The sequence below is a fragment of the Leiobunum rupestre genome, chromosome 1 (assembly GCF_980474605.1).
Source record: "Leiobunum rupestre chromosome 1, qqLeiRupe1.1.hap1, whole genome shotgun sequence".
NCBI lineage: Eukaryota > Metazoa > Arthropoda > Arachnida > Opiliones > Sclerosomatidae > Leiobunum > Leiobunum rupestre.
Genome location: NC_143384.1, coordinates 61,631,238 through 61,649,636, shown reverse-complemented (window position 1 = coordinate 61,649,636; position 18,399 = coordinate 61,631,238). Strand labels below are relative to the sequence as shown.

Below are 18,399 nucleotides of genomic sequence, written 5' to 3'. Positions count from 1 at the left end.
TTGTCACTTGGTTTCGTGTAACCTCCTTGCTATACACAAATAAATGAAAATAAATAAATAGACCTTTTTAACCAAAAATTTTCAATCGTGATTAAATGATCCTACAGAATCGTTAGCACATCTCGCAACAAAAGGAAGCCAGGTTCGATCCCAGCTTGTGACACTGATGGGTGAAATCACGGAACTTCTCTTTCTGCGCTGAGTTCTCTCCCTACTGGTTAGAGGAGTTTCACTCAAGTTCTTCCAGAACGGTAAAAGTGAGTGTAAGGAGTTGTTGGCTCGCTTAGTATGAAGGGCTATCCACCACCCTCCTACGCAATTTAACCCGGCCACTTGGATTAAAGGTATTAAAAGTCGCTAGATGACTTTTACCTAGGGTGGTGCCTTGGATATTAGCTTAGGTTATTATTATTACTAATCACCCTTTAAAAACATTTTACTATCGATAATGTCACACGCTATCAAAACTTTTTTGTTCGTAGACTTGTTCATTTTTCCTACAATATTTCTCAAATTTCTTCGCTTTTCATGTCCTCAATTTAAAAGCCAATGCAGAGACGATCCCAGTATTTGTGTGCAGCGATTTTACGCATGAAACATATCCTAATGATCCGGATGATGACTTACGTACTTCAAAACAATAAGGAAGCTTAAAATGTAAAACATATTTCTAAAACAAACATGCTTTATTAATTCCTGGTATACTGAAATTAAACTGTGCAGTAAATCCAAAAAGCGGAATTCTAAACATGAGCTGTCAATATAACCTAAAACAACAAACACAAGGAGAACGCAGCTAGCCTTTAAACACGCCAACTCAGTGTTGTGTACAAATTTCATTGGACGAGCCTTTACGCTGAACGTTTTACAGGCGGGGGGGAGACAATTTCCGAACTTTCCCCTTCCGACGGCAGCAGGCACCAAACCGTCCAACCAATGAAAACTGTACACAAGAACAAGTTGGCTAGCCAAAATATACTTCTCCTCGGAAGAATTGTCCCTAGTGGTATTAATTTCTCGAGATAACCCTTAAAGATATATCTCCGCAATTTAGAGTTATTTGTTAAAAATAATAACCCATTTCTATCCCGCCCGGTATAAAATTTTAATTATAATTAAAATAATTGAGACGAAACGACCAATTTTAATTTATTCAGAATATCATAAGTTAAGTAGTTACAACAGTAAGTTAGACGTACTATAACAATGCACAATTGAATTAAACCCTTTTACAGAACAAGTTTATCAGTTAAATATAATACGAAGCAAATTTTAATGAAAGAAATATCTACAGAGGCTTTTTGGAATTACTCGCTTACGAAATACTTGCCGCATCTTTAACGCTCATTTTATTTCAACACTCGCCCTTGATGAAGATACCGTAGATATCTGGTAGTGGACGACTCGTTCACTTCCTGTTGACGTTGTGACGCATACCACATGAAAAAGACCAATGCCGTCCAATTTCCAATATCATATAATGACTCGCACACCCAAGAAATCATTGACTGCGTTAGAAATCGTAGATATCCAAATATCCACACCAAATGTATTTACAAGAAGCAAAAACCTTACCATCAACAAAGCACAGAGAGCCACTTGACTAACCGCCAGCTCTTAAAGCAAATAACGTTAAATTATCTCCTTTGAATTAACAGAACTATATATAGGTCGTTAAGAAAGTGGACCACCCACAGGGTCTACCCTTTAACCCTCTAATCTCGGCTGACTGCGCTAAAACAAGATTAAACCTTTAAAAAATACCAGATTAGGCCTTGATAAATTCATTAATAAAAAAAGACTTTATTACCTATTATGCTTACGATGCCTGTCTTAATTTCAGTGAATCTAAGCAGCTATAGGTGGTTCTGTGGTAGAGCGCTCGACTGCCAAGCCGAATGGTCTGGGTTCGAAACCTGGGTGGCGCATTTGTTTTTAATCAATAGAGAAACGCTAAATTAGAATTTCTTCGATGCAATAATTTCAATTTCAATTCTATTTCAATTAAACCAAAATTTCCTACTCTATTAAATACGCTTCCGATAAAGCTGAAGGTCTAATTTTCAATAAGGCGTAACAAGTGTCGGTGGTTCTGTGGTAGAACGTCCGCCTGTCAATCAGGAGGTCTCGGGTTCAAATCCCGCCCGATGCGATTGCAAATTGATACTAAGACGAATACCGTGTACAAATGGTGGAAACCCTGCCATTGGACGTTGAGAGGTAGCATTACACTCAGCACTCGGTCCGTCCCAAAGTCATTAAGAAGAAGTTGGACAGAAAACGCCCATATAAACACAACAGACTCAACATGCACAACCATCAGAACACAAACACGCATAAACATTACAAAAACGTAATACACCAAACCGTCACGACGGTGAGCGAAAAAACACCATCCAAACCAAACCGCAAATGCATCCGTTAACGCTCACCGTCACACGGTGGTTTTGCCAACCCTTTGAGAAACTGCGTACGCAGTGATTACACTTTGCACCGAAAATGCGAACGCGTTCGCAGTCCTGACAGACAGACAGACCCACCCACAGACCCACCCACAGACCCACAGACAGACACGGTCGTTGTATAACCCCTCCTAGGGGAATTTGTCCCCTCAGAGAGGTAAAAACCACCACTTCTGACGGGTTGCGTTCTCCTTGAGTAGGGTGCTGTGTTTTTTGCGCCTAGATATAACAAACCCAATAAAGCTGATATGTTAATAAGACTATTTATATCGATTGATTTTTAAAGGTTTATATTTTGTTAAATAATACGTTAGAAATAAAAAACATAAATTGTAATATTAAATAATAAAGTTTATTTAAGCTTAGGTTTCGAATCAAATAAATAAAAGAATTAAAAGAGATCGGTTTTGCAAAAATTTCGAATTAATAAAAAAATAAACTTTATGTCCGAATTGTAGAGAAACTCACACATGACATTTTAATTAAAATCATAATAAAACCATAGTCCAAACAACTCTACGAGCATAATAAAAAATTAATTACATAATGTTTCTGTTACGTCACAGTTTCTTACTTTTACAAGTCAATGAGCACGCGCTACAGTCGCCAGAGGAGAGTAGCTTCTTTCTAGCGCACGTGCAAATCGCTCGTGCGAAAGATACACTAATAAAGCTGTATCTTGTGACGTAAGGGCAACATTTTAACAAGTTGGGCCAGACCACTTTTTATTTTATAAAATCAACTATTAATGATCTTTTCATTGGCTTCAAAAAACCGAATTTCCCGGTTACGATCGACGATTACCTTAGGTAATAATAATAATAATAATCTAGGCTAATACCCAAGCCAGCACCTTAGGCCCAAGTCATCGAGCGACTTTTAAAGCCATTAATTCAGGTGGCCAGGTTACAATGCGAAGGAGGGTGGTGGCAAGACCTTCATGTCACGCGAGCCAACAACTCCCTACACTTACTATTACCGTTAACCTCTACAAATTTTTATGGGAGGGTGAAACTTAAGAACTTGGGGGAAAACCCCTTTAACCAGTGGGGAGAGAACTTTCAAACTCAACGCAGAAGGAGTGGTTTCAAGTTTTCACCCAGTGCCACAAGCTGGGATCGAACACGTCTAATACTAAAACGATATTAGGCGTAAAGTTCAAATCCAAAACGTTTGCTATTTGTTTCAGTTCACTTTCCAAATGGACTCTGGTTCAACTTACGCGTTGAGTTTGTATGTTCTCTCGTCGTTGGTTAAAGGATATTTGCCTCGCGTCCTTCGGTTACCCCTTTCCGTGAAAACTTGCAGGGGTTAACGGTAATAATGAATGTAACTAGCTGTTGGTTCACGTGGTACCAAAATTGTAACGTCAATGTTAAATTAAATTAAATTTCAGCAGAAACTAATTTGTGGAATAATTACTAATTACTAAAAATTATCTGAATAAAAAAAGATTATCCACCGATTGTTAAATTTTGTCATAAAATCTAACCTTGAATATTTCAGACCACAGAAGGCTGCCACACAGATCCTCCGTCGGTCTAATTACTTTCCAATATTAAATGAAAATAGGACACCATACTCCGGGTTTGTACCAATTGGGTCACACGTTGTACATCTGCACCACCAATTTTAAAATGAAGCTAGTCTTCAAGGCGTTCTTTACGTACGACCCCAACAATTTTAGGGACTACCTCTTAAACCACTAATCATCGCCGAAAATGGCAAAAGCCATAGGAGGGAGTGAACAATATTGGAACACTTTTAGCAGGGTGAACGAAATACTGAGGGTTATATTCCCTTTAAAGCCTCACAGATTATAATAACATATGTTAGTGGCGGAAAGTACCAACATGCGTTTAGGAGTGAGCTTGAAATGCCAAGTTTAGACGTGAGCTTGAAATGCCAAGTATAGGCGTGAGCTTGAAATGTCAAGTTTAGTCGTGAGCTTTAAATGCCAAATTTAGGCGGGAGCCTGAAATGACAAGTTTAGGCGTCAACTTGAAATAACAAGTTTAGGCGTGAGCTTGAAATGCAAAGTTTAAGCTCATCGGCCTTGTTACACATACACGTCTTCTAAAAAATAATTTCTCATGAAATCGATTTTAATTTAAAAATAAAACATTCTGGTCTTCCAAAAAATAATTTTTCGTGAAATCAATTTTATTATAAAAAATGTTTAAAAGCAGTGAAATATAGTATATAAATTGTTTTTTCGATTGAATTATATTCAAACTTCAAAAACTAATATATTTATTTATATTTCGGGAGAGAGACTATACTGAGACGATTTACAGGAATCCTGGTCGAAAAAGCCTTTCTATAGAATAAGCTACGCTAGCTGAACTGGTTTTGATGTAGCTCATTACTCATTAGTCAAGAAACACGTAGAAGTTCAGTTCAGTGTATGCTTAAAAACAGGGTGCCTCGTCGAATTTACTCTTATTTCCTGGGATTTTCGTAGTAAAACGTCATCGATACGTCACCCATGAGGCAGCATCAACATCAAAACAAGAAGGCCAATTTTTCTAATTGAAAGGCCTGTATTAATGCGGCACGAGAGGGGGAAAGAAAGAACGTCACCAGAGTGTGCTTCAATCGCGTCAGTGTTAAGGAGCCAATGAGATGCCAGCTTGGTTTGATGGAGCTTACTGTTAGAGCATGAGGAGAATTGGAAGCAACGCTAAATAAAGTCTCAACAGTCTTTCTCCATTACAATAAATAAATAATTTCTTGCTTAGACGCAATCCTTTAATGTAAAACTTCCGACGTTTCTTGAATGAATCCTTTTTGCGAGAGAGTATATTTGAAATAACTTAGCATCCTGTCGCCAAGACTCGGTTTTCAATGACTTGGTTCGACGTCTCTTCAGATTGAGAGAAGAAGAAATTGCCGGCAATGGGGTCCCCCAGGTCGTATTTGTCCACGAAGACTTTAAGGTTGAAATAGTATCGCCTGGAAACTTCCGCTTCTTGTTTGATTTGTTCCTCGTCGAACAACAGCATGTCCGTTTGTTTGAACAGAAAGAAAGCGTAACGGTGATAGCCTAATTCATGATACCATAAGTTTATTATTACGTTTCCAAAAAATGTGCCAGTTTTAAAATATTTCATTCTACAAATGTAAATACTCTACAAACTAAAAGAGGCGGTGCTTCTATTTTAAACCACTTAGTTTTTCTAAAACATAATATCGGAAAACTATTTGTAAGTCCAGAACCGTTCAAAGAACTGTTGCGGACTGAGCTATGACGTTACCAAAGCGTTAAGGACAGTTCAGAACTTGGTGTACGAATTGTCGAAAATTCTATCTTAAAAGCACGTATAACTAAAAAAACTATTGCAGAAGAATTTAAGAGAGGACAGCCTAGAGTTCATGATGGTAAGAGAGGACCGCCTTGAGTTCATGATGGTAAGAGAGGACCGCCTAGAGTTCATGATGGTAAGAGAGGACCGCCTTGAGTTCATGATGGTAAGAGAGGACCGCCTTGAGTTCATGATGGTAAGAGAAGACAGCCTAGAGTTCATGATGGTAAGAGAGGACAGCCTTGAGTTCATGATGGTAAGAGAGGACCGCCTTGATTTCATGATGGTAAGAGAGGACAGCCTTGAGTTCATGATGGTAAGAGAGGACCGACTTGAGTTCATGATGGTAAGAGAGGACAGCCTTGAGTTCATGATGGTAAGAGAGGACAGCCTTGAGTTCATGATGGTAAGAGAGGACAGCCTTGAGTTCATGATGGTAAGAGAGGACCGCCTAGAGTTCATGATGGTAAGAGAGGACCGCCTTGAGTTCATGATGGTAAGAGAGGACCGCCTTCATTTCATGATGGTAAGAGAGGACAGCCTTGAGTTCATGATGGTAAGAGAGGATCGACTTGAGTTCACGATGGTAAGAGAGGACAGCCTTGAGTTCATGATGGTAAGAGAGGACAGCCTTGAGTTCATGATGGTAAGAGAGGACCGCCTTGAGTTCATGATGGTAAGAGAGGACAGCCTGGAGTTCATGATGGTAAGAGAGGACCGCCTGGAGTTCATGATGGTAAGAGAGGACCGCCTTGAGTTCATGATGGTAAGAGCGGACAGCCTTGATTTCATGATGGTAAGAGAGGACAGCCTTGAGTTCATGATGGTAAGAGAGGACCGACTTGAGTTCATGATGGTAAGAGAGGACAGCCTTGAGTTCATGATAGTAAGAGAGGACCGCCTTGATTTCATGATGGTAAGAGAGGACAGCCTAGAGTTCATGATGGTAAGAGAGGACCGACTTGAGTTCATGATGGTAAGAGAGGACAGCCTTGAGTTCATGATGGTAAGATAAGACCGCCTTGAGTTCATGATGGTAAGAGAGGACAGCCTTCAGTTCATGATGGTAAGAGAGGACAGCCTTGAGTTCATGATGGTAAGAGAGGACAGCCATGAGTTCATGATGGTAAGAGAGGACCGTATTGAGTTCATGATGGTAAGAGAGGACAGCCTTGAGTTCATGATGGTAAGAGAGGACCGCCTTGAGTTCATGATGGTAAGAGAGGACCGCCTTGATTTCATGATGTTAAGAGAGGACAGCCTTGAGTTCATGATGGTAAGAGAGGACCGACTTGAGTTCATGATGGTAAGAGAGAACAGCCTTGAGTTCATGATGGTAAGCGAGGACAGCCTTGAGTTCATGATGGTAAGAGAGGACAGCCTTGAGTTCATGATGGTAAGAGAGGACAGCCTTGAGTTCATGATGGTAAGAGAGGACCGCCTTGAGTTCATGATGGTAAGAGAGGACAGCCTTGAGTTCATGATGGTAAGAGAGGACCGCCTTGAGTTCATGATGGTAAGAGAGGACAGCCTTGAGTTCATGATGGTAAGGGAGGATAGCCTTGAGTTCATGATGGTAAGAGAGGGCGGCCTTGAGTTCATGATGGTAAGAGAGGACAGCCTTGAGATCATGGTGGTAAGAGAGGACAGCCTTGAGTTCATGATGGTAAGAGAGGACCGCCTTGAGTTCATGATGGTAAGAGAGGACAGCCTTGAGTTCATGATGGTAAGAGAGGACCGACTTGAGTTCATGATGGTAAGAGAGGACCGACTTGAGTTCATGATGGTAAGAGAGGACCGCCTTGAGTTCATGATGGTAAGAGAGGACAGCCTTGAGTTCATGATGGTAAGGGAGGATAGCCTTGAGTTCATGATGGTAAGAGAGGGCGGCCTTGAGTTCATGATGGTAAGAGAGGACAGCCTTGAGTTCATGGTGGTAAGAGAGGACAGCCTTGAGTTCATGATGGTAAGAGAGGACCGCCTTGAGTTCATGATGGTAAGAGAGGACAGCCTTGAGTTCATGATGGTAAGAGAGGACCGCCTTGAGTTCATGATGGTAAGAGAGGACCGCCTTGATTTCATGATGTTAAGAGAGGACAGCCTTGAGTTCATGATGGTAAGAGAGGACCGACTTGAGTTCATGATGGTAAGAGAGAACAGCCTTGAGTTCATGATGGTAAGCGAGGACAGCCTTGAGTTCATGATGGTAAGAGAGGACAGCCTTGAGTTCATGATGGTAAGAGAGGACAGCCTTGAGTTCATGATGGTAAGAGAGGACCGCCTTGAGTTCATGATGGTAAGAGAGGACAGCCTTGAGTTCATGATGGTAAGAGAGGACCGCCTTGAGTTCATGATGGTAAGAGAGGACAGCCTTGAGTTCATGATGGTAAGGGAGGATAGCCTTGAGTTCATGATGGTAAGAGAGGGCGGCCTTGAGTTCATGAAGGTAAGAGAGGACAGCCTTGAGTTCATGGTGGTAAGAGAGGACAGCCTTGAGTTCATGATGGTAAGAGAGGACCGCCTTGAGTTCATGATGGTAAGAGAGGACAGCCTTGAGTTCATGATGGTAAGAGAGGACCGACTTGAGTTCATTATGGTAAGAGAGGACCGACTTGAGTTCATGATGGTAAGAGAGGACAGCCTTGAGTTCATGATGGTAAGAGAGGACCGACTTGAGTTCATGATGGTAAGAGAGGACAGCCTTGAGTTCATGATGGTAAGAGAGGACAGCCTTGAGTTCATGATGGTAAGCGAGGACAGCCTTGAGTTCATGATGGTAAGAGAGGACAGCCTTAAGTTCATGATGGTAAGAGAGGACAGCCTTGAGTTCATGATGGTAAGAGAGGACAGCCTTAAGTTCATGATGGTAAGAGAGGACAGCCTTGAGTTCATGATGGTACCTGCTCTTGAGCAGGTACTGCTAGAACAGTTCCGAAAGGTCCGATAACTAATTCCCACGAGCAAATAGTTTGCGTTAGAACGGTTCTAGATTTTTTTTCGGTGAAAAGTTTGCGCGAGAGAGGACTCATCCAACGCGACGGTTCCGGACTTACGGATAGTTTTAACCTATTTACTCATAAGTATGCCTATAAACCTTGTTCACGAGATATGACGCAAATTACCTCGTTTCCAATTCGTAATGAAAACGTGTCATCTAGAAGCAACAAACACAAGGAGAACGCAGCTAGCCTTTAAACACGCGAACGCAGTGTTGTGTACAAATTTCATTGGACGAACCATTACGCTGAACGTTTTACTGAAAAGGGGGAGACAATTTCCGAATTTTCCCTTCCGACGGCAGCAGGCGCTAAAGCGTCTAACCAATGAAAAATGTACACAAGAAAATGCACGACTTCTAACGGGTTGCGTTCTCCTTGTGTGCGGTGCTGTGTTTGTTGCTCCTAGGTGTCGTCATTTTTGTAGATGAGAAACAACAGTTAGTGAAGCTGATTTTGAAATCAATCAGAATTCCTAGAATGTTTCTAACTTGGACAATTTACAGCTTAGCTCGTGCCTAGCGATCCTGAGATTTTAGTTCTTTGGTAACGTTTTCAATAGCACAAAAAAAAATAATTTGTACATATACGGTCCACTAATAGTATGTTCCGTGTGAAGCAATGCCTCATTGAATTGTGTTCTATGGAAATGTTATACACAGTCATACTTATGAGTGATTACGTTAACTTTGGTTTTACCATAAGTTAATAATTTGGTGTCCAATAATGACCAAACGTTTTTGGTGGACTTAAGATTGATTCATTAAACCTAATACGCGCTCTTTGCCTCTCGCAGGGAGAAGTGCCAAGGCGTAAGTGCGACGAGTGACAATTTGTCTTTAAGTTGTGCATTGCTGCATTCTTTCACACGTAAGTAATTATTTCATCTAACTGACACATTTATGGTCTCTATAACCACGCTTACCAGTTCCTGGTGGAGGTTGCGGTCCTATGTACTCAACTACAATTTCTCCGCCGACAACGTCATTTCCAGGAATATTTCCAACCAAATAGTGAATAACTTGACTTATGTTTGGATTATCTCGACTCGGAGCATCTGGATCTGAAATTTATAAACTACTTTAAAAACCCATTGAACCAGTTTACCGATTTGCCTGTGAGTAAACTCTTTAGATGGGTATATACCAACTTAAAACTGCCATTTGAATAGCGCAGACCGTTTAATTTTCGTTGAATAAGGATTTCTCAATTTACGAACAATAATTACCAAGTTAAATTATATCTCTTACGAAAATGTACGCATCTCTTTGTACTGAACTTCGATTGAAACCTGTATCTTTGCAGGCTCCCGCTGATTTTTCAAAATCATATTTGGATTAACTAAAACTACCCACACAGCACAAGCCAGTCCAAAGGTTGTCGGAAAGTGGTCGTAGTCGTATAAGAGTCATTATAGGACCATTTCCTGGATAGCAAGTTTTTGGTGTTAGCTATACCGACCGTTGGGCCGACTATTGTAAAAACCATTAATATGATGTTACTAAAAATTGGTCGGACCGACAGTTGGCGAAGAGTGCATCTCCGACTTTTCCTTTTTGCTATCCACTGGAGAGTCGCTATTGTTACAGTCCCCAGACTGCCCAGAAAGACGTCGGCTCGACGGCATTGAGTAAAGTTTGGGCCAACTTTCCAGAAATGAGTTGGCCTAACGTCTGTGTGTAAGTTGGGTCTACCCACAAATTGGTCGGTCCAGCCGTTTAGTTTAATTGTAAGGTATACCTAATCAATGGTTGGCCCGACGGCTTACTATAAATGTTGGGGCACTTTTTCCAAAAAAAAGTCGCCCGACGATTTAGCGTAATTAATGGGTTGACTTTTTTAACGCTGATTAATTTATTCAACTGCAAAAATTAATGACTCTAAATGCGTATGAGAATCTCACTTTGCCATATCCTTTGCAACTTAATCATTAAGAACAGCTGAGGTAACCTGTGGGGTAACCTGCATTTCCCAGAGAGACATGGATATTTGTATAACCAAGGTAAAAGCAACGGTGACCAATTTTTGATGTGTGGGTTGTACGTTTTGAGCCATGATGCGGTGTATTCTTAAAGCATGCGAACTTAGAATTGTTAGTGCGAAGGTACACGTTTTATTTTAATGCCCCAGGTGCAAACTTCGGTCGTTATTCTAAATAGCTGTAAAAACATTACTATGATGTAAACGTATAGGATAAAAATGCATTTAATAGAAATTCCCATTGTTTAATTTTATGATTAATTTGAATTTTGTTTATTTATTAAAATGCTAGATTTATATCAAGAATTATCCGTGACGTAATAGAAAATTTATTTTTATATTCTTCGCTAAACAGGAAATGACGTTTTGATATTCTAGGGAGAGAGTTTACTCAAAGGTGTATAGCATAAGACAGGTTAAGCCACCACTGGAAACCGTTAATTAGAAATCTTATGGGTAGCTTTAAGTTGTGCAATCTACATTCAGCTACAAGTTCTTCCGTTCACGTTTTCTAGAAGTGGATTAACCTCTCTATTTTAAGTGAGAAAACATTGTACCAATCATGGCTAAGGTATAAAACGAGAAATCTTGCATGGTATCAAAGTGAATGAATGGCTTTTCGACTGCTTGCGATGGGCTGATTTCATTTCCTAGACGGACAGGAGTTTTCCCTCCATATTCCACCTGTACGAGACAAACAGCAGTATTTATAGTAACATATTATATTTCTCAAAACTACAAAATATATTTCAATGTAGTCCAACTATGGTATTTGGAGTGATTTTTGTACGGCTTTAGACCCTATTAGGTCCGAATTAAAGGTGGGGCAGATGGGCACCAGCCCTTGGGCTTTCAAATAATAATTGGTCGTTTTTGGAAGTGTCACCGATAAAAATTAATTTTGTTATCTCGTGACGTGACTATTCCTTCATTATTTTTTAACCAAATGTTATGTACTTAGTCGTACAAAAAACCGTACACAATTTATCTTTGGCCGATAGGGCTTTAATGGTGAAAGACAACTTTGGCGAAAACTGGCTAAGACTTGTGCATAAATATGTTTAAAATATAACGAAACCTACCACTGATGCCTAGTATAAAAACCCTTTATTAACAAACGTTTCGACTTGATCTCACCAGTCGTCGTACGTAACATTTGCATTACGTTTGTTATACTGTGCATCAGTGATTTGTTTCTTTATATTTTAAGTATAAAGACTATCTTACAAGGCGTTTTGAAAACATTAAATCATAAAAATGCGACATCAACGGATACAAATGCTAAAACCTATTACCAAATGGTTGTCATTGAGATACCGATTAAATCTTGAATAATTCCTTACAACAATTTAATCTTCAAACGGAAATGACACATTTGAATTTAGGGCAATAGGGAGCGAGCGATTGACTTGCAGCGCCTCTCGTGACGAGCTCGCGCGTAACTTGGTTAAAAGTTTTTCTCCACCCCCATTGAAATTAATGTAAAGTTGGCGATAATTAAACGTTAATTAACCTAACAAATGTTATCAGAAATATTCCACTGACAATTTTTCCCGTTAATATGAAACTAAATGTAATATAAAATCGTCTTGAGAAATCGTTTATCGCTTTATAACAATAAAAAATATTATTTTTCCCGCATCATGTAGATAATCGAACATCTGCTCGTCTAGGTAAAGTTTGCGTGGTCAACCCGCGTATTAGAAAGCAAATGAAAGGCAGTGAATCTTGCCCAGTACTAAGCCTCGGTTTAATCTGCCGCGTATTTTCAAACGGAAAAACCCAAACGCTCCTTGTAATAACAAACAAATAACGAAAAACGTTCTAAGTCCATTAAACGCCAAAAATCCCGCGTTTTTCGTTATTTGTTTCGTATTACAATTAGCGTTCGCCATCATTTAAAGATAGTACTCGGGTTTTTGAGTTTCAAAATACGCGGTAGATTAAACCGAGGCTTAAGGCTGGGCAAGGGTCACCGCCTTCAAATTTTCGTTTACTTTAAAGATACATTGTGAACGAACCAATGGATGAAAAGTTATGAAACTAGCTTTTAAATAAACCTGGAAACTTATTTCAAGTCATATGTATAATTCCCCGATGACAAAATTCGCGAAAAGTATTAATATCGTTCCGAATTACAACCTACTTTCTAAAATCACATTTTGCTTTCTAATACTCGCGTTGACAACGCAAACTTTACCTAAACGAGCAGATGTTCGATTATCTACATGGCGCGTTAAAAATATTATTTTTGAACGTTATAAAGCGATAAACGATTTTTCAAGACGATTTTATATTACATTTAATTAACGTTTAATTATCACCAACTTTACATTAATTTCAATGGGGGCGGGTAAAAACGTTTAACCAAGTTACGCGTGATCTCACCACGAAAGGCGCTGCGTGTCATTTTCGTTTGAAACCGACAAAGCGTATAGCATAAATTAAAGAGAAACAAATATGAAATTGGAATTGGAATTAAAATATATTTAAGTTTTGAAATTACACAATGCTTATAAAAAATTTTAAAATCTACAACTTTGAAATTATATGGGCATTGTATTTATTATATTTACTATAAATGAATATTGAAATGCACTTTCGAAAAACCGTCAAAAGGAATATTCGTCTTCAAAATGAAGGAGCGGTTTTGTAAATTGGGTATACCAGATTTTAAATCTGAAGTTGACTTGGATTTTAAATTACGTTTTCGTGCTGATTTATAGTTTTTTATGTTCATTTTGAGATTTTAAATTCCGATTTTTTTTGCTCATTTAGGGTTTTCTAAGGTGACTTTGTGATTTTAAATTACGTTTTCGTGCTAATTTATGGTTTTTATGTTCCTTTTGAGATTTTAAATTACGAATTTTTTGCTCATTTACGGTTTTCTAAGGTGACTTTGAGATTTTAAATTACGTTTTCGTGCTAATTTAAGGTTTTTATGTTCCTTTTGAGATTTTAAATTACGAATTTTTTGCTCATTTACGGTTTTCTAAGGTGACTTTGAGATTTTAAATTACGTTTTCGTGCTAATTTAAGGTTTTAATGTTCCTTTTGAGATTTTAAATTACGAATTTTTTGCTCATTTACGGTTTTCTAAGGTGACTTTGAGATTTTAAATTACGTTTTCGTGCTAATTTAAGGTTTTTATGTTCCTTTTGAGATTTTAAATTACGAATTTTTTGCTCATTTACTGTTTTCTAAGGTGACTTTGAGATTTTAAATTATGATCTCAGAAAAGGTGAAAAGAAACCACATAGTACATGATATTACGAACTTACCCACAAGAGGTCCCGAGGAATAGACGCAAAAACGCCTGGGAATATCGCTTCTTTTAAAAATGTTTTTCGAATAGCCTCGCTGTACGAAGACAAATCAATTGGCACTCCGACTTGACATAAGCTGGCGACGATGCAAACGACCACAATCTTCTTCATCTCTCTCGTGTCAATTTGACGCACTTCGATACTGGCTCGTTTGTCCACTAAGCCCACAAGCGTGTTTGCCACGCACGTACAAGTCCAATATTTACCTTCCCATTTTTGAAAATAAAATCTAAAAATATTTTTATTTACAAGCATCCTGAAACGGTTTATTTAGGGGATTATTTAATAGTCATTTTCTGTCAGAAGAAAAGAGGATTCGTCAAGCGTTAACATTTCCCTGAATTACATTTCCGTTTGTAGAGAATAAAACGCCTATTTCTTTACGTTTATTTTCGCAGTGGTTCTTCTTTTGCTTGCAATAAGGAAATATTTTCCCAAAAAAAAACATAACAAAATGTAGGAAGCCATTTTGATACTTATTTAAGCAAAAACTTTGACTTAACAAGAATTTTACACAGTTTCTTACGTATATAGACAACCTATGTTTAGTAATTGATTAACTGGACCAGGAAGGACTTTTGGAAAGTTGGTTTATTTCAAGAGCAAAAAGTACGACCTAGGGACATTAGGGTGTAAATATTTTTCTTTGATGATTGGCTTTATCATAATTCTCAATCCATTCTTAAATTATATTTTTTCCTATTTAATATTTTTATCTTCAATTTATTTTTTTTAATTATCTTGTATCTAGGTAAGTTATATATATTTTTTATTTATACGTTTATTTTACTTTTTCTGTTTGTGTTGTCCGGCGATCCCTTATTATAGGCTTTGCCTCTGTGGTCGCTTGCTGATGGAAATAAATATTATTATTATTATTACGACGGTTACGCCCACCAAAAACTGGCAGATAATTTGGGAAAAAGGATACTGGAAGGCTGTTTTGTAAAAATAAAAATAACAAAAAATGTGGATAAGGGGCGGATATCGAAAAATCTAATTATCGATTGTGTAAGTTCAATTTTAAGTAGTGGCAGTATGTTATGCTTTATCCGGTAATTTAGTCAAATCAAAAACTAAATGCTTAGCAGACGACAAATATCTGTTTATTTTTGGTAACATCGACCGTATGCATCGAAGCATTTCATTGAAGTCAATTACGTTGGCATTACAGACCGCCACGATTTTTAATTTGAACCAATACTATCGATAGTTTGATATTTCGATAGTAGCCTCTTCTGCACACACGCATTGTCTTTTTTGACGGATCATGATTTTTGTCATTTTTGATATTTACAGATCTGTAACAAATAGAGAGTCAATAAACGTTTTTAGCACTTCTTTATCAATGGTTATTTTGAATAACATTTCTGGGTACTCAAATATATTTTATTTATTAGGAACTAGAGTTTAGCGATGATCAGACGAAGGTGGTAATTACTCGTCAGAATAGCATATTGGTAGAAAAATTTAAATTTTGCGTTTTATTTCGTACTTCGTTACAATACAGTAGCCAAAAAGTTAGGTTCGTAATTCATTTTTTGTGGGATAAGTGCATAATATTGTGACATAAGTGTGACACTTCAAATTCTTCACATGCAAAAGTTTTACTGATAGCTATTGACTCTTAAACACGCCTTCCCAATCAACCGCCATTACCTTACAGTCTACGGGGAGGGTGATGAAAAATCCGGTTTTGGGGGGAAGAAATTTCTGCGGTAGAGGGCTTGCTCGTTGGTTGTCTGTGCGATAATGGCGGCGCCCAGTAAACGTTTCTAAAAAGAGTGTATTCGTGAACCAAACAGACTGCAAGGAGAAAATTTCCCCTAGTGTCACACTTAATAATAATACACACTTATGTCACAACCAATGAAATGCGAACCTTTCTTCTTGTGATGACGACATTCCGTGACTGCCATTAAGTAAAATATTCCCCAAAGTGACAAACCTATGGAACTATATTATAGACTTATGGTTGTGGCTTATGTCTTCTACTCTGAAATTTCCCGATCCGTTGTTAATTTTCGGTAGGTCAATTCGTATTTCAATTTCCGTTCTAAAAATTTCACCAGGGAGTTTAATTATTTAAATGATGATATACAAATAATTTTAAATTTACATAATTGTCGTTGTTTAAAGAAATGAACTTTTTGTGATGTGATAATTTTCTAGAGGCTGATATATTTTATTAATTCAAAAGTGCGAGAAAGATTTGGACTATATTGATTTAAGATTCATTATAGAGGTGTTTGGTTGTCATTTCTATTAAATGAATTAAACTATATAAAATTTAGTTTAATTATTTAAAGATAAATCGAAATTAAGAAGCAAATAAATTATTTATTTATTAAAAATATATTTTATCATTTAAACCTCATAATAAAGCATAAAAAGTGCAAACTGATAGTAAGTAGATTTCAAGTTATTAAAATATTTCGATACCAGAGGGACATTCCTATGGCCAAAGCCTTGCATATATTGCTCGGACTCATACTAATGGCCCATTTGAATAAGTCTTAATGTTCAAGCTCCACCACCGTCTCCTTGAAGCCTTTTCAAAGCAATTTATATTAATTTTTACGTCTATCCTTTCATTACATAAATTACTTTAAACCCACATTTATTACGTCGTTTTCATTTTTAATTTCGAAAGCCTATCAACTTGACTCTTTTTTCGTTCAATAAACTCTTCAATAAAACCCATTCAGCAATTCGCCAACAAGTATTAATGCAAAGAGCTTAGACATGCAAGCTTCTCTTTATATGGCCTGATCCCGTTTCGCCGCCGAAAAAGCCCCATTTAGCCGCCGCTTCATTTCGCCGCCTCAGTAGTGTAATCATAAGCCTATGATGCCTATCATAAGGTCCCCAAAAGCAAATATCTAGACCAAATTGTTGTCGATTATACCATTATTATGAGGTAGGTATTCAAAATCTGCACCTCCTAGTGGCTACGTCTTCAACTATGCATTTCTGAAATCATTTTGCCGAAATGCATGATGAATGCGCAGAAGCCGTGCGCGAACGTTTTTAAATTTAGAACCACGTGGGAGAAATATCCGCCACGAGCCCTAAAACCGTTGCTAAGGCTTATTCACAATTTTATCGTTTTAAATCTTAAAATTAACAATTATCTTTGTAAAATGATACATCAGAACCTAATACTGGTTATAAGAAATAAGAGTTCCTGAAGGTATTTATTTTTCAAATTGGAGATTTAGACGCGTGTTGTGTTTCATTTATCAACCCGAGTGTGGCTGCTCTACCAAGTAAGAAAATATTTTAGATCTAGAAATTTTTAAAAAGATGTCGCTACTCCCCTACCATCATACGTTAACTTTCTTCTCTAACGGACAACGCCGTTACCATGGGCACCTGTGGGAGACCTTTACTTATGGGGACCTTATGATAGGCTTATGGTGTAATATCATTATCATAAAACGTTTTGCCGCAAGTAATATTTATTTGCATTAATTATTTTTTACCAAACATTATTCACAATGTTGGCAAGATGGCTGGCCGCGTCTAAATATTCTAAGCAAGATAAGTAGGAACTTGCTACTATTTTCTTCAACTCCAAAGGCGCATATCCAGTTTGACGTACGTTGGGTCACGTCCAATAGTTTTTCTTCCATTCCGAAGCAGCTTCAAATTGTCTACTACCTTCACTTCTTTTTCCTTCAGAGCCTGAATTAACTCAAAAATATTAGGGTGCATACGAGCGGTTCTCTTGTTAAGCGCGTGATGCCATCCTTTCATGTTGTTTGTTGTTCTTGTTCCACAGTTACTTCTGTGATTCAGTGGCGTAGCCAGGATTTTTCGGGGGGCACACATTGAAAAAAAAGTAAAAACAAAAATATTTGTACGTACGACCATACGTTTCGGGGGGGGGCATGGGCCCCAGTGTCCCCCCCTCACTACGCCACTGCAGTGATTCCATATGGCTCTATCAAACCTAGCATCGAAGTCATATTTTTAGTTAGCTTCTCTTCGTAAATAATCTCCCACACGTTGTCCAGTTCTCCAGGTTTTACAAGAGGCATCGCTATAAATCGCTGGAGTAAGGATTGTAGTTGCTGTTTTCTGGTAACGAACAGTGGTGTAGTCCTAAAATAAAAAGAACCGGGGCGCTACCTGCTTACGGCCAACTTTGATTTCGCGCGTAACCGAAGTTGGCTGTACCGGCTGCTATAAATGTACCTCCAACTTCCATTTTTAGCGTGATCGAAGCTGGCCGTACCAAGGTAATGATTTGAAATTGTTGTGGTATTTTTCTGTGGGCAAAATTTATCATAAATTCACATACCCTTTACGAAATAGAAGCAAGGCG

General features: G+C 38.1%; 1 protein-coding gene across 1 annotated transcript; it reads right to left on the bottom strand.

Annotated features, from left to right (window-relative positions):
* Positions 1-5,278: 5,278 nt before the first annotated feature.
* On the bottom strand, positions 5,279-18,112 carry LOC149963481 (protein D3-like). Its single transcript, XM_090167005.1, has 5 exons — positions 18,025-18,112; positions 14,025-14,227; positions 11,301-11,427; positions 9,689-9,826; positions 5,279-5,508 (listed from the first exon to the last, which is right to left on the bottom strand). The coding sequence occupies exons 1-5, from the start codon at positions 18,110-18,112 to the stop codon at positions 5,279-5,281; spliced, it is 786 nt and encodes a 261-aa protein (XP_090023131.1).
* Positions 18,113-18,399: the final 287 nt, after the last annotated feature.